General features: G+C 38.5%; 1 protein-coding gene across 1 annotated transcript in view; it reads right to left on the bottom strand.

Annotated features, from left to right (window-relative positions):
* STIL (STIL centriolar assembly protein) overlaps positions 1-17,862 on the bottom strand; it is a 54,087-nt gene that overhangs the window by 21,356 nt on the left and 14,869 nt on the right. Inside the window, exons 10-13 of the mRNA XM_082680898.1 lie at positions 12,166-12,316; positions 9,549-9,658; positions 3,288-3,402; positions 1,172-2,140 (exon numbers count right to left, since the gene is read on the bottom strand). Coding sequence (XP_082537024.1) covers positions 1,172-2,140; positions 3,288-3,402; positions 9,549-9,658; positions 12,166-12,316 — 1,345 coding nt within the window. The remainder of the gene's footprint in view (positions 1-1,171; positions 2,141-3,287; positions 3,403-9,548; positions 9,659-12,165; positions 12,317-17,862) is intronic.

Genomic DNA, 17,862 nt, shown 5'->3' with positions numbered 1-17,862 from the left:
GGTTCGTGCCCCGGTCCGGGAAGATCCCACATGCCGCGGAGCGGCTGGGCCCGTGAGCCATGGCCGCTGAGCCTGCGCGTCGAGAGCCTGTGCTCCGCAACGGGAGAGGCCACAACAGTGAGAGGCCCGCATACCGCAAAAAAAAAAAGACCAGAAAGAAAGAAAAATTTCTTTTCAATGTGAAATATTTAGCCACATTAAAAATTCTGCCAAATGTTTATAATCTTTTGTTACATTTTACAATTTCAGAGGATATACCTGGGTTCAAAAAAACAGCAAAGCTGAATTTTTCTTGGGTGTCTTATCTAAAGCATTTTAAAGCAGAATTTGAAAAATGTCATTATCTTGTTTTTGCAAAATGCGAACACTATGACCCCAATTTTATAAAAGACTTTTAAAAAAAAAATCACACATGTATATATGTCCATTTTACATATATTAGTATAGTTATAGGGTCATGGAAAAAACTATGAAAGTATCTACTTCAGGTTGTTTCCATTGGTACCACGGGGAAAGGAAGGAGTGGGGGGTTTGCGGTAGGTATGTGGAAGAAGGGTGTCAGTTAGCAAAGAAAGAAAAAGACACAATACAATAAAGACTAAACTGTGCAAGGATATAATGAAAAGACTAAGAACTTTGTCATAAAGGCCTGAAGAAAGGAAGCATTTCAGAATAAAATGAGTAGAACAAGCCTAGTATAGATACACAGAGGCGGCACTACATGTACTCTGTAAGGGTACACTGGCTAAAGGTTAGTTTACACACTATAGAGGTGACAAACTACAGAGTATCAGAACCTACTGTGCAGGCTTTATATTTAGTTGTATATAGAGTTTAGTAAATTATACAGACTTCTCATTAGAGGCAAAAAGTGAAAGAAAAATACAATTATGTTGTAGGTTAGGATATGCACAAGACAGAGAAGAGAGGACTTGCTTTCTAGGCCTAGTTCTACTCCTAACTAGCAATGTGTCATTGGGTAAATTATTTTTTCTCTCTAATCCTCATTTTACTTACCTGTAAAACAGGGACTAGAATTCAGTTTCCAAGGTCTCTTCTAGTTCTGACATTCTACAATTCTACTCCATAAACTATAATTACTGAAGAGTTGCCAGTTATTTTTTCAAAACCCTATTAATACCAAGAATTTAACAGAAGAAAGCTAGCAAACCTGTGCCTGAAGTAGTCGCAGCTGTCTGTCTTGCTCTGTGACGAACCTATACGCATCCGGAGATAGTCCCATCATTCCATTATCTGACCCAGTCTTGGGGGTGTGCACGCATACTGCACAAGGCCATGGGTTACATGAGTCCACGTGTGGAGGTAGTCTTGCCACAGGCGATGGTTCTACATTGCTGTGGGAAGAACAACCCCCCATGTTTCCCTGAGGTCTCAAGGCTACAGGACTACTTGAGGAACAGAATGCATTATACTGAGCTGGACATCCACTTGGATGAAATAATGAATGTTTTTGAAGGGCTTCAGACTGGAGGTCTTGAGTGGATCCTACTGTATTCATTCCTTGCCAAGAATTTATTGGACTATATTGAATACAGCCATGATGCTGAAAACAATTGCAAACATTTGTGGAATAGTAAGATGGTGGTGGGGGAGTAGGTATCTGAAATTCCATTGGTCTTCCTGAATTATGGGGTGAAAAAACAAAATTGTGTGGGTGGGACTGTGGGGCAAAGGAAGACTGCCTGGAATTAAATGTGGAGGATCTTACAGGATACTCTTCTTTGTGTACATTTCCAGCAGAAACTGTTTGAAGCTTTTCAGATGCCTCAGGAGACGGTCCATTAAAAGAAGATGGTGTAACACTGCTCCTGATATGGGGGTTGTTCCCTTTCTTACAGGTAGATGGCCGTCTTACTTTGCAGTGTCTCAAAGGAGCAGTGTCCTGGTTTAATTGATTTGGTAGCCCTCTCACGGAAGGCTCTCCAGCTTCAACTTCTGGGCTGTGTTTCTCATCATAAAGCTGCGGTTGCAATGGCTCAAAGTGTTCAGAATGGTTAATCAACAAAGGAGGATTTTCATTATTCACCATTTCCAATGGGTTAGGCACAGGGTTTGATTCTATGAAGTTGCCATCCAATACAAGTGAAAGTTCAGGAACTGATGGCTGGATCTTAGAAACCTGTAAGTGGGAAAGAAATTAAAGAGGAAAAAGTACCTTTTAGGATAATGATATATGCTTCATTTTCCTTTGATTAGTATTTTCCAAATTACATCCAGTTATTTATTAAAAAGTGTTTATTCTTTATTTAGACAGTTAACAAATATTTTCTGGGCATCTATGTGCTAGTACTAGAAATGCAACTGTGAACAAAATAAATAAGGTCCTTGCCCTCACAAACTTATTTAACAATGAAACTCCTTTCACTGGAACACTGATTAATGTTGCTTAGATCACAGAACACAATATGGGAAACTATGTTATAACAGACCTCTTTTTACCCTCTCTGAAAAAAAAATTATCAGACCTGATGCTTCAACACATCTAGTAAAGAATAATGTTTCTGCATCTTAAATAAGGGTCTTCCAATAAGTATTCAGAATATTCTACTAAGTGAAATTATTCACTGCTATTCTTTTTACTGATAGCAACTAAAAGAGTTGGAAGAGAGCCAAAAAGAATAAACAAAATACTAGCTGTGGCGAATTTGGTTATAATTTAATATTAATTTTAAAAAGCCTTTCTCATTCCTTTTTCTTCTAATAAGTAATTAAGACACAACAATTCTAAAATAACCCACTAGTTGGCCTCAATAAAAAAATTATGGCAGGTTATTAGCAATCTCCAAAAGGAAATAGAATGTTTTCTCAGAATATGGTAATAAGAAACGATGTTGAGCTCTGGTTAATGTACAGAATGTTGTGTCTATATGGGTTAAAAGCACCAGATTCTGAAACTAAACCTCCTAAATCACTAGGTTTACCAAATCCCAAACTTCCTGAATTCCAGCTTTACTACTTAATAGTTATATAATCCTAGGCAGGTAACTTAACCAATCTGTTCCTCAGTTTTCTCTGGGAATAATAATTATATATACTTATTACAATATGTGTACATATTCATATATATTATTACATATAATAATTATATGTACCTGTGAGGAATATATATATACCTCTTTATATATAGTCAAAGCCATATACATATAGATAGCTATAGATATCTTAGAATGAACTTAAGGAAGTTTTAGGTAATATTATTGAGTGCTTTAACATGAAGAGACTTTTAGGTTTCTAATCACAAAGGTGAGTTCTAAGATCAGTGATACCTTCTGACTCACTGGATGAGGACTAGGAATTGGTCTTGGAGAAACATCTTCATCTTCAACACCAGAGTCATGATCACTTATTGGCATTTTCCCTGGAGGTAACTTTTGAGAAGACCTAAAGAACAGAGGGGAGAAAATATAAATCTTCAGTAATTTAGTTTTCATTTGTTCTTTCTTTCTGAAGCTCAATAAAGTCCTTTAATAAGCCACAATAGTATCTGGATCATTTAATTTAGTATCTGACAACCAAAAATTATTTTATTTTTTCAGGCCAGTGCCAGATGATCAGGAAAGCTGAGCCAGTCAGACTCATGCTTAATAATCTACCCTCTTCTCCTGATCATGGCAAGTTTAACCCAGTTATTCTTTTTTTTTAATTTATTTTTAATTGAAGTATAGTTGAATTACAATGTTGTTAATTACTGCTGTACATCAAAGTGACTCAGTTATCTATCTATCTATCTATCTATATACACACACACACACACACACACACACGCACGTGCGGGCACACATACATTCTTTTCCATATTCTTTTCCATTATAGTTTATCACAGGATACTGAATGTATTTCCCTGTGCTATACACAGTAGGATCTTGTTGTTTATCCATTCTATATATACCAGTTTGCACTGATAATCCCAAACTCCTAACCCAAACTTCTCCCGCCCCCCTCCCCCTTGGCAACAAGAAGTCTGTTCTCTACGTCCCTGATTTTGTTTCTGTTTCACAGATAGGTTCATTTGCGTCATATTTTAGATTCCACATATAAGTGGCATCATACGGTATTTGTCTTTCTCTTTCTGACTTACTTCACTTAGTATGATTATCTCTAGTTGCATCCATAACCCAGATAATCTTAATGTCATAATAAAGCAATAGTTACTGAGCATTTTCTGATTAATCACTTAGGGGAGTATAGAAATTAATAAGATACAGAGCTTGCCATCAAAAATTTATTATCTGATAAGAGAAATGTATACTCACTGTATTAAACATACTGCATTAAACACTGTGTTAGAAAGAAAAATCAAGTAAGGAATTACATTTTCTATGTACTTATATCTGTGATGGTAAAAAACTCTGAGACATTAATTGAAATACCTCCTTCCATTTAGTCAGTTGAAGTTATTGTGTCACAGGTGCCATGTCCCAGTAGAACATAGAAAAATTTTAAGTGCTGGTACTGAGTTTCAAAAGCTGAAATTAGAGTTTAAGACTAAAATTTGAAAGACTATACACATCCAGTTTTTTTCCATCCTAAACTAAATAAAATCTCAGTAGATGAGGTAAGGAAGACAAAAGAAAAGCCAGAAGGACGCTAAGAGAGCTTAGACATCAATGGAACTCCTAAGAAAGGGTCCTGTCTCCTTAGCAGGAGAACAACAGAAACCCCCAAGTAGATATGGAAGATTTGACAGCAGAATAGACCTTAGTCCCAAACCCTGATAGTCTGTAGAGGCAAACACAGAGTTCTTTCTGTGCCAAGGTGCTGCAATGAAACAATCTCACAAAGCTCTCCTCCCACACCCAAGAAGGACATGGAGAATACAGAATGATATTCCATATGCCTCAGTGCAGCATGGGCATGACCCAGAGAGCCAGTGACCTGAATAGGGTAAGGAGGTCGCAGCAGGATCCTGCACAAACCAACTGCCAAAAACCAGATGCAAATGAAAACACCTCAGGGACTTCCCTGGTGGCGCAGTGGTAAGACTCCACACTCCCAATGCAGGGGGCCTGGGTTCGATCCCTGGTCAGGGAACTAGATCCCACATATATGCCTCAACTAAGGAGCCAGCAAGCGGCAACTATAGAGCCCGCAAGCCAGAACTAAGGAGTCTGCCTGCTGCAACTAAGACCTGGTGCAACCAAAGAAAGAAAGAAAGAAAGAAAAAGAAAGAAAGAAAGAAAGAAAACACCTCAGCAGATGGCTGAGTGGTGTGGATGGATGATAATCATGTCACCCCACATCACCAGTAGTGGCAGAGCATTAGTCCCCTCTAAATTACATATAATCTCAGAAGAAACAGAATAAACAGACCTTGAATTAACTGAAATTTGGCTTCTATAACTAAGCAAAATGAATAGGGGCTCAAAATAGAAATTAATTTCAATTACTTTTTTTTTTGGCTGTGGCACCGCGCGGCTTGTGGGATCTTAGTTCTCCAACCAGGGATCAAACCCAGGCCCCAGCAGTGAAAGCACGCTGTCCTAACCACTGGACCACCAGGGAATTCCCTCAATTACTTTTAAAAAGAAAAAAAGTAGGGGACTTCTCTGGTGGTCGACTGGTTAAGACTCTGCACTTCCAATGCTGGGGAATCGGGCTCGATCCCTGGTTGGGGAACTAAGATCCCACATGCTGCACCAAAAAAGAGAAAAGAATAAAAACAAAAAAAGTTACATTTTTGGTACACCTGAGTTTGTGGCAAGGAATTAATATTTGCTACATACTTACTTATGATAAACATATACAAATATACACATAGATACACACATATAAAATTTCCCAACGCTGAGCAATAAAATCCATTTCTGAGGGACTTCCCTGGCCATCCAGTGGTTAAGACTGTGCTTTCACTATAAGGGGTGCAGGTTCAATCCCTGGTCAGGGAACTAAGATCCCACATGCTGTGTGGCACAGCCAAAAAAACACAAAAAACAAAAAATATTCATTTCTGAGCTTTTTTAGCACCCAAGACAAAAAGAAAAAACTTAATGTTGTATAATTTTAATACCAGTTATCTAGGTAAGATAAATATTTTATTAAAATTAAAATCTAAAAATAAGTGATCCTTGGGGCTTCTCTGGTGACGCAGTGGTTGAGAGTCCGCCTGCTGATGCAGGGGACACGGGTTCGTGCCCCGGTCCGGGAAGATCCCACATGCCGTGGAGCGGCTGGGTCCGGGAGCCATGGCCGCTGAACCTGCGTGTCCGGAGGCTGTGCTCCGCAAAGGGAGTGGTCACAACAGTGAGAGGCCCGTGTACCGCAAAAAAAAAAAAAAAAAAAAAAGAGTAAAAATAACTGATCCTTATCAAAGCTTTGGTCAGAGTTGAAAATAGACACGGCCGGACTTCCCTGGTGGTGCAGTGGTTAAGAATCCACCTGCCAATGCAGGGGACACAGGTTCGAGCCCTGGTCCCAGAAGATCCCACATGCCGCGGAGCAACTACGCCTGTGCACCACAACTACTAAGCCTGCGCTCTAGAGCCCAAGAGCCACAACTACTGAGTCCATGTGCTACAACTACTGAAGCCTGTGGACCTAGAGCCTGTGCTTGGCCACAACAGAAGCCACCGCAATGAAGAGCAACCCCCGCTCGCTGCAACTAGAGAAAGCCCATGCGCAGCAATGAAGACTCAATGCAGCCAAACATAAATAAGTAAATTAATAAATTAATTAATAAATAAAAAAAGAAAATAGACACGGTTTTTCAACAATGTTAAAGAAATTCCAAGTGCCCCCTTAATTTGGCTTTTTCTTCCATAAACACTCAATAAAATCTTGAATAAAACCTTAAACCTTAAGACAATGAAGGTGGTCCTGCAAGTCTGTAAGAATATAGTTTTCTGCTGATCTAACCCGCTTCAAGAATAACTTAAGGGCTTCCCTGGTGGCGCAGTGGTTGAGAATCTGCCTGCTAATGCAGGGGACACGGGTTCGAGCCCTGGTCTGGGAGGATTCCACATGCCGCAGAGCAACTAGGCCCGTGAGCCACAACTACTGAGTCTGGAGCCTGTGCTCCGCAACAAGAGAGGCTGCGATAGTGAGAGGCCCACGCACCGCGATGAAGAGTGGCCCCCACTTGCCGCAACTAGAGAAAGCCCTCGCAGAGAAACGAAGACCCAACACAGCAAAAATAAATAAATAAATAAACTCCTCAACATCTTCTTAAAAAAAAAAAAAAAAGAACAACTTAAAATGCCCAAAGATAGCGTATACCTCAGACATCTTTCTAATCCCCAGAACCTGTGAATATGTTAGTGTAAAAGGAAAAAGGGAGTTTGCAGATATGATTAAGTATCTTGAGATGTGGAGGCTCAATGTAATCACAATGGTCCTTATAAGATGGAGGCAAGATGGTCAGGCAGAGATGGAGATATGAGGAGGATAGAAGAAGTCAGAGAGAGATTTGAAGATGCTATGCTGCTAGCTTTGAAGATGGAGTAAGACAAGGAATGCAGGTGGCCTCTAGAAGCTGGAAAAGGGAATATGGATTCACCACTAAAGCTTCCAAAAGGAATGCAGCCCTACCATCACTTTGATTTTAGCCCCAAAGATCCATTTTGGACTCCTGACCCCCAGAACTAGAAGATAATAACTTTGTATTGTTTGAAGTCACTTAAGTTTGTGGTACTTTGTTAGAACAGCAATAGGAAACCAATATGGATATAGTCATAATTCCCATTTTACAGATGGGATAGTGATGTTTACAACCAAGACTTGAACACATATATGTCTTATACCATAACCTGAACTCACAACTATTATGTTATGTAGCCTCTATAAATAGTTGGCATATCTGGCACTTATTTTAAAACTGTATCATAGTTAACTTCCACCTACAGAATCAAGTGTTAAGGACAGATGAATGAATGCTATTTAAAAAAGTTCAAGGGGCTTCCCTGCTGGCGCAGTGGTTGAGAGTCCGCCTGCCAATGCGGGGGACACGGGTTCGTGCCCTGGTCCGGGAGGATCCCACATGCCGCGGAGCGGCTGGGCCCGTGAGCCATGGCCACTGAGCCTGCGCGTCCGGAGCCTGTGCTCCGCAACGGGAGAGGCCACAACAGTGAGAGGCCTGTGTATCGCAAAAAAAAAAAAAAAGGTCAAGCTAGGAACTTCCCTGGTGGTCCAGTGGTTAAGACTCAGTGCTCCCAATGCAGGGGGCACGGGTCTGATCGCTGTTCGGGGAATTAAGATCTTGCGTGCCAGGCGGCACGGCCAAAAAAAAAAAAAAGGTGAAGCTATTTTCGCAATAATTGCAATAATCTATAATGAACCTTATACCTGCTTGTTTCTCATACAAGATACTAAACAGATAGTATTAAAGAGGCCCAAAGATAGGTTAAGGTTATAATCAAAAAGTTGAGAAAAGGACAAATCAGTTGTAAGTGCAAGTTAAAAATAACAAGTTTCTGAGCTACAGAATCAAAGAATAAACCAGCATTCCAAAGTAACTTTTAAATGAGGTTATTAAATACTTGGCAAATATTAACTTAAATTAATGAACCTCTCAAATAATACAGAGAATTCAACACTCTATTACTGAACTATAAATTCCATGAGGAAAGGGATCGTGTCTGCATCTGTTTTTAATACCGCTATAACCCCAGCTCTTAGCACATTATCAGGCACATAGTAAAATAAATGAGAAAGCTAGAATAGGGATATGAAGGGTTAATTTTATGTGTCAACTTGGCTAGGCCACAGTAGCCAGATTTTTGGTCATACATTATTCTAGATGTTTCTGTGAAGGTGTTTTTAAGATGAGATTAACATTTAAATCGGTAGACTGAGTAAAGCATATAATCCTCCATAATGTGGGTGGGTCTCATCCAATCAGCTGAATGCCTTAATAGAACAAAGACTGACCTCCCCAAGAGGAGGGAATTCTGCCAGCTGACCACCTTTGGACTCTAACTGCAACTTTTCTCAGGCTGCCAGCCTACACTGCAGATTTTGGCCCCGACAAGCCTCCCCAACTGCACAAATCAATTCCTTAACACAAATCTCTCTATGTATATATATCCTGTCGCTTCTGTTTCTCTGGAGAACCCTAATACAAAGGAAATATCTACTTTACCATAAAAGGTATATATGGACCCAAAAATTCACAACCATTATTTAATATTCTCCAAGTGCATTTGCTTTAAAAGTTTTCTTTTTTAGGTAGAGGAGTTATTTTTTATAGTAGTTTATCTGATAGGCCTAGGTTTAATACTACAAGGAAGGGAAGAAGAGAAGGCAAACTAAACAAAAACAGGATGCTTCTTCTTAAACAAGATAATGTCTCGACAAATACTTTTGTTCCCCTATGTAATAAATCAACTCAAATGAGAACCATATTAGAGTTGTCACTTCATTAAAATGATCATCCAACTTCTGAGTATGAAGGAATGCATTTAAAGCAAGGATACCTATGGTAAAAGATTTACAAATAGTTTCCTCAGAAATATTTAGGGAGTTACTTTAATTACTCACCAAAAAACTAATAAAATTAATTTAAAAAGTACACATGACAATAAAATATCTTTTACCTCTTAATTGAAAGATTCTTGGAAACTTTGTTAAAAAACTCTCTTTCTGCATTCTGGCCTTCAGCACTCAGTTCAAAATAGACTGGGTTTTTGTCAGAAGGTTCAACATTCTGAAATAAAGTACGTCATACTTTGAGATGTGACTTACATAAACACCAGAGAATTCTATTTAGATGACAAGTAGCTCTGAAACACTGGGGGGAAGGCGACTTCTGATTTCTGAAACTATAATCTTTTAAAAAAAATAATTCTTTCAACTGAGATATAATTGACATATGACATAATACTTTCAGGTGAACAACATAATGATTCAATATTTGAATATACTGTGAAACACACACTACAATAAATCTAGTTAACCATCCATCACCATGCAGAATGATAAATATTTTCTTATAAGAACTTTCAAGGACTTCCCTGGTGGCACAGTAGTTGGGAATCCATCTGCCAATGCAGGGGACACGGGTTCGACCCGTGGTCCCGGGGGTATCCCACATGCCGCAGAGCAACTGGGCTCATGCGCCACAGCTACTGAGCCTGTGCTCTGAAGCCCACGAGCCACAGCTTCTTGGCCCCTGTGCCACAACTGCTGGAGCCCGTGCACTGGGAGCCTGAGCTCTGCAACGGCAGAGGCCACCACAATGAGAGGCCTGCACACCGCAACGAGGGGTGGCCCCTGCTCGCCACAACTAGAGAGCCTACGCACAGCAACGAATACCCAACGCATCCAAAAAGTAAATAAAATAAATAAATTTAAAAAAAAAAGAACTTTCAAAATACAATATAGCATTATTAACTATACTCACCATGCTGTATATTATATCCCCATTACTTATTTACTTTATAACTGGAAGTTTGTACCTTTTGACCACCTTTGGCCATTTTGGCCACCCTCAAACCCCCCCCCCCAACCTCTTGCAAACCACCAATCTGTTCTCTGTGTCTGTGAGTTCAATGAAATTTTTTTTGTTGTTGTTTAAATACTGCACATATAAGTGACATATGGTATTTGCCTTTCTCTGTTTTATTTATTTCACTTAGCACAATGCCCTGGAGGTCCATCTATGTTGTCACAAATGGCAGGATTTCCTTCCTTTTTTTACAGCTGAATATTTTCTCATTATATTAATATAATATGATATAATGTAATATAATATAAGATAAATTACATTTTCTTTATCCATTCACCCATCCATGGACACTTAGGTTGCTTTAATATCTTGGCTATTGTAAATAATGCTGCAATTAACATGGTGGTACACATATCTTTTTGAATTAGTGTTCTTGTTTCCTTTGGATAAATACCCAGAAGTGGAATTGCTGAATCATATGGTTCTATTTTTATGCAACCTTTTAAAAAAACTATCCGTCTCCCTACTACATAAATGAAAGTAAAAACCTAATTATCTTTACTATGTAACTTACTCAATAACCAGGGATTCAGTTAAAATAGTAACTTTAAACTGAGCATACAATCTGAAGAATAAAATGAGTGATATATATGTGAGATATGTCTCTAAAATGGAAACAGACCTCATTTAAGATGATTATGTTTATAATTAAAATACAAAAACTTGATTCATGAATCAATACAACCTATAAATGAAATTAAAGGCACAAAATAAGATCTGAGTGGTAACACATGGTTATTTAGGGCTAGTAAAATTTTTTTTAAATTTTATTTATTTTTGGCTGCGTTGGGTCTTCGTTGCTGTGCGTGGTCTTTCGCTAGTTGCAGCGAGTGGGGGCTACTCTTTGTTGCAGTGCACGGGCTTCTCATTGCGGTGGCTTCTCTTGTTGTGGAGCATGGGCTCTAGGCACGTGGGCTTCAGTAGCCGCGTCACGTGGGCTCAGTAGTTGTGGCTCACGGTGTCTAGAGCACAGGCTCAGTAGTTGTGGCACACGGGCTTAGTTGCTCCACAGCATGTGCGATCTTCTGGGACCAGGGCTTGAACCCATGTCCCCTGCATTGGCAAGTAGATTCTTAACCAATGAGCCAACAGGGAAGCCCGGGATAGTCAATATTTTTGTAAAAAAAACAAGCAGAATTATTGTTCATTTTTGGCCTTAGAATATTTTTACATAATGACATTTACGGTTTCAAAGATCTACTTTTTCTGCGACCATCACCTAAATGTATTGGGTTGGCCAAAAAGTTCTTTCAGGTTTTTCCATAAGATCTTACAGAAAAACCCAAACGAATATTTTTGCCAGTCATATTAATCTATTCTGATTCCTAGGGTTATATATTATAGACACTGACTTTTAAGTATGAGAAACCATTTGTTATACCCATACATTTAAAAATTAACAATCAGGACAAAGAAAACACTAAGATCACAAATTAACTCTCAGTATCATAAAATGATACAACATATACATTAAATTCTTGATATAGTCTTCAAAGGTTTTAGGAAAACATGGGAAAGTTACTCTGTAGATAACGTTTGATCCTGCATTAGAATTTGGTTCTGGAGATATGGCCTAAAATTTACAAAACAAAATTAACCATAAATGAATAAAGTTAATATTTAGTAAGACTGATTATAAATAAAGCCTAATAATTTGAGTACAACCCTGAATAGTCATAAGTGTGCTAGGAAATCAAATCACTTACTTTGAAAAGATGTAATGTTTCCTTACTAGTTAGTAGCTGGAATCGAAGGTCAGGTAACCTGCCATCACAAGGGAGGCATTCATAAAACTCAGGATCCTTATGTGTCACAGAATAGAGAACTATAATGAAATTTCCAGATTCTGAAAAAACCCTGGATAAAAAAATGCCATTTAATTAAAATTTACTGAGAATAACAAGAATACACTCAAAGAATTCTATGTGAGTCCCTCAATCTAGTTAATAGACTAACTAAACAGTCCAATTTTTGGAAGAAAACTGAGGGGCAAATTTATGCTTACTTTTCCCTGACCAGGGATCGAACCCATGCTCCCTTTAATGGAAGCGTGGAGCCTAACCACTGGACCACCAGGGAATTCCCTATGCTTACTTTTTAATGTTACTAATTTTTAATTTTTAAAATACATTTATTACAGAATACATATTCCTTGTAAATACTTTAAACAAAAACAGGAATGTATAAAATAGAAAATGAAAACATCCCATTCCACTCTCCAGTTTACAGTATTTACTTCCAGAATTTTCCCCTAGGCATACGCAAACATTTTATACAATTTAACAAAAACAAGATACTATACACACTATTTGCATTTGTTCCTTTTTTTTTTGAGGGAAAAGAGAAATAACATTTAATTAAAAGCACACAACATGATTACTAGTGTATTTCTAAACCACATATTCAATAGGTCTGTGATATAGTTTTTTTTTAAATTATTTTTTATTGGAGTATAGTTGCTTTACAATGTTGTGTTAGTTTCTGCTGTACAGCAGAGTGAATCAGTTATACGTATACATATATCCCTTTTTTAGATTTCCTACCCATTTAGGTCACCACAAAGCACTGAGTAGAATTCCCTGTGCTCTACAGTAGGTTCTCATTAGTTATCTATTTTATACATAGTAGTGTATACATGTTGATTCCAATCTCCCAATTCATCCCATCCTCTCCTTCCCCCCTCGGTATCTTTAAGTTTGTTCTCTACAACTGTGTCTCTATTTCTGCTTTGCAAAAAAGTTCATCTGTACCATTTTTCTAGATTCCACATATAAGCGATATTATACAATATTTGTTTTTCTCTTTCTGACTTACTTCACTCTGTATGACAGTTTCCAGGTCCATCCACGTCTCTGCAAATGGCACTATTTCGTTCCTTTTTATGGCTGAGTAATAGTCCATTGTATATATGTACCACATCTTCTTTATCCATTCATCTGTCGATGGATATTTAGGTTGCTTCCACGTCCTGGCTATTGTAAATACTGCTGCAATGAACACTGGGGTGTATGTATCTTTTTGAATTATGACTTTCTTCAGGTATATGCCCAGGAATGGGATTGCTGGGTCATATGGTAGTTCTATTTTTAGTTTTTTAAGGAACCTCCATACTGTTCTCCATAGTGGCTCTACCAATTTACATTCCCACCAATAGTGTAGGAGGGTTCGCTTTTCTCCACACCGTCTCCAGCATTTATTGTTGTAGATTTTTTGATGATGGCCATTCTGACTGGTGTGAGGTGATACCTCATGGTAGTTGTGATTTGCATTTCTCTAATAATTAGTGATGTTGAGCATCTTTTCATGTGCCTCTTGGCCATCTGTATGTCTTCTTTGGAGAGATGTCTATTTAGGTCTTCTGCCCATTTTCTGATTGTTTGGGGTTTTTTTGTTATTGAGCTGCATGAGCTGTTTGTATATTTTGGAGATTAATCCCTTGTCAGTTGCTTCATTTGCAAATATTTTCTCCCATTCTGAGGGTTGTCTTTTCGTATTGTTTATGGTTTCCTTTGCTGTGCAAAAGCTTTAAAGTTTCATTAGGTCCCATTTATTTTTGTTTTTATTTTTATCACTCTAGCAGGTAGGTCAAAAAAGATCTTGCTGTGATTTATGTCAAGGAGTGTTCTGCTTATGTTTTTTCCTCTAACAGTTTAATAGTGTCCGTCCTTACACTTAGGTCTTTAATCCATTTTGAGTTTGTTTTTGTATATGGTGTTAGGAAGTGTTCTAATTTCATTCCTTTACATGTAGCTGTCCAGTTTTCCCAGCACAACTTACTGAAAAGACTGTCTTTTCTCCATTATATATTCTTGCCTTCTTTGCCACAGATTAGGTGACCACAGGTGCATGGGTTTATCTCTGGGCTTTCTATCCTGTTCCATTGATCTATATTTCTGTTTTTGTGCCAGTACCATTCTGTCTTGATTACTGTAGCTTTGATGTATAGTCTGAAGTCAGGGAGCCTGATTTCTCCAGCTGTTTTTCTTTCTCAAGATTGCCTTGGCTATTTGGGGTCTTTTGTTTCCATACCAACTGTACAATTTTTTGTTCTAATTCTGTGAAAAATGCCATTGGTAATTTGATAGGGATTGTACTGAATCTGTAGATTGCTGTGGGTAGTATAGCCATCTTCACAATATTGATTCTTCCAGTCCAAGAACATGGTATACATCTCTCCATCTGTTTCAACTTTGATTTCTTTCATCAGCATCTTACAGTTTTCTGAGTACAGGTTTTTTACCTCTTTAGGTAGGTTTATTCTTAGGTATTTTATTCTTTTTGTTGCAATGGTAAATGGGATTGTTTCCTTAATTGCATTTTCTATTTATTATTTGACAATCTTGGATTTCTTTCCATGTCACTGTTCTATATTATACCTTAGACCTCCCTATTCTTTTTTAGTGACTATCCAGTATTACAATTTATAGATGTGCTATTATTGATTCACCCAGACTTCTAAAAGTGGATATTTAAATTATTCACAATAGTTCACTACTATAAACACTGATAAAATGAACATTCATTTTATTATTCACTACATGACTCAACAAATATCTGTAAAGTAATCAAGAGTCCTTAAAATACACACCAAAACCCACTATTTAAAAATGCTTTTAGGGCTTCCCTGGTGGCGCAGTGGTTGAGAGTCCGCCTGCCGATGCAGGGGACACGGGTTCGTGCCCCGGTCTGGAAAGATCCCACATGCCGCGGAGCGGCTAGGCCCGTGAGCCATGGCCGCTGAGCCTGCGCGTCCGGAGCCTGTGCTCCGCAACGGGAGAGGCCACAACAGTGAGAGGCCCGTGAACCCAAAAAAAAAAAAAAACCTTTTAGTAGTTGTCTCTACTTTGTAAAATGTTGAATGAAAGATAATTTGGGGATATATTACACTATTAACAAAACAAAGCAGTGAGGGTTTAGGAGGCAGAATGCCTATTCTGCTCAATTCCTCTCTCTAGGGTCAGACAAGACCACTGATCAGAATGCTGTAAAGTACTAACCTAAGCTATGCCAAGCAGTGCTGATACCTCCCTGGTTAAAGGCCGGCAGTAATTAAAGAGTCCAGGTATCAAAGAAATTCCCTAACGCTTCATTTTGACAGAGAGAGCTTCAAAACTAACTTCACCAAGCATTTACTATCAATAAATAATTAAAGCAAGACCCGTCACTGATAATAAAACTTAATATTACTAATACGTTAAAATGAATATTTAATTTCTCTTTTATTGCAAATAAACTAACTATATTATATAATTAAAATAAAATGTAAAAAGTAGAACTGTAGCTTCTGGAGAAAAAACAAGAGATTTTCCTTTCAATAAAAATCCTTTCTAAGCAAAATAGAAAAAAAAAGATGGATAAATCGGACTTTAAAAAAAGTCTGGGGGCTTCCCTGGTGGCGCAGCAGTTGAGAGTCTGCCTGCTAATGCAGGGAACACGGGTTCGAGCCCTGGTCTGGGAAGGTCCCACATGCCGCGGAGCGACTGGGCCCGTGAGCCACAACTACTGAGCCTGCACGTCTGGAGCCTGTGCTCCGCAATGGGAGAGGCCGCAATAGTGAGAGGCCCGCGCACCACGATGAAGAGTGGCTGCCGCTTGCCACAACTAGAGAAAGCACTCGCACAGAAATGAAGACCCAACACAGCAAAAATAAATAAATTAATTAATACACATGTATTCACACAAACACAATGGGATATTGGCTTAGAATGTATTGAACATATAATTAAAAGAAAAAAAAAGTCTGGGAAAAAATATTAACCAAAGTGAAATGAAATGACAATCTGGGGGAAATAAATTTTTGCCACATATCTATACCAATACCAATACATATATGTATGTACACACGCACATTTTTATAACATATTTATATACACATATATAAAATCTTTGCAGCATATAACATATATTTTAAGAAATATATACTTTACATATTATATAAATGTATATATACAGAGAGTGAAAAAGAAAAAGAGAGCTCTTACAAAGCAATGTGAAAAAGATACACAACCCAACAGAATAATGGCAAGAGACATGATTAGGAGGTTCCCAGAAGATGAGATTATAAAACGTCAGATTTGCAAAGATCAAAAGTCTAATAATGGGGGCATCCCTGGTGGCGCAGGGGTTAAGGATTCGCCTGCCAGTGCAGGGGGCAAGGGTTCGATTCCTGGTCCAGGGAGATCCCACATGCCATGGAGCAACTAAGCCTGTGCGCCACAATTACTAAGCCTGCACTCTACAGCCTGCGAGCCACAACTACTGAGCTCACACGCCACAACTACTGAAGCCTGCGCACCTAGAGCCCGTGCTCTGCAATAAGAGAAGCCACTGCAATGAGAAGCTGCGCACCACAATGAAGAGTAGCCCCGGCTCCCCGCAACTAGAGGAAGCCCACGCCCCAATAAAGACCCAACGCAGCCAAAAATTTAAAAAAAAAAAAAAAAAGTCTAATAATGGCCTTCCAGTTACTTCTCTGAGGTCTTGTTGTTTTTCCCTTCCCTCACTCCTCTCCAGCCATGCTACATCCTTGCTGTTCCTTGAAGATGCAAGGTGATCTTTCACCCACAGCTTTGTACCCATCACCCTGTGATACTGCCCCAGACAGCCACATGGCTTACTCCCCCATCTCAAGTCTTTGTCTGCCTGACTGCCCTATTTAAAACTGCAACCCTACCTGCCACTACCAGAGACACAACATCCACCTCCCCTGCTTATTTCTCCACAGCACTCATCACCTTGTAAAATACTATTTATTTTACTTATTTTTTCTGTTTACTGCCTATCTCTGCAGGGTCTTTATTTTGTTTACTGTTTATTGCCAATATCATGAATAGTGCTTGGTACATAGTAGGTGCTCAACAAATACTTGTTCCACAGTGTTAGTGAGGGGATGGAGAAAACAGGCACTCTCAAACACTGTTGGAAAGATTATAAACTGATAGTCTTTGAAGCACAAATTGGCAATATCTACAAAATTTAAAGTGATATACTATTTGACCCAGAAAAACCACTTTTAGGAATTTATTCCACAAATATACTAGTATATACACACAAAGATGTATACACAAAGTTGTCCGCAAGCAAAAGGAGTAGTTTTTAAAATATAGTATATATTATTTACTATTCAGTTGTAAAATATGTGTATTAAATCTGTATGTGCCAAGATTTAGTAATGATTTCCAAGGTATAATGATATAAAGAAAAAAGCAACAGAGAAAAGGTAGAACGGTTTGATCCCATTTGTGATTTAACTTTTACAGACCAGGGAAGGGTGTTATTTGTCTATGCATTGGTATTTCAAGAAGGAAGCACAAGATACTCCTTTAACAGTGATTGTCTCTGGGGATAGGATCTGGGGAAATGCGGTGGAAGAGACATTTTTATTATGTATCTTTATATATATC

The sequence above is a fragment of the Grampus griseus genome (assembly GCF_964374135.1).
Source record: "Grampus griseus genome assembly, chromosome: 1".
Lineage (NCBI taxonomy): Eukaryota > Metazoa > Chordata > Mammalia > Artiodactyla > Delphinidae > Grampus > Grampus griseus.
The sequence above is the reverse complement of the archived record's forward strand: the minus strand, read 5'-3'. Positions and strand labels throughout refer to the sequence as shown.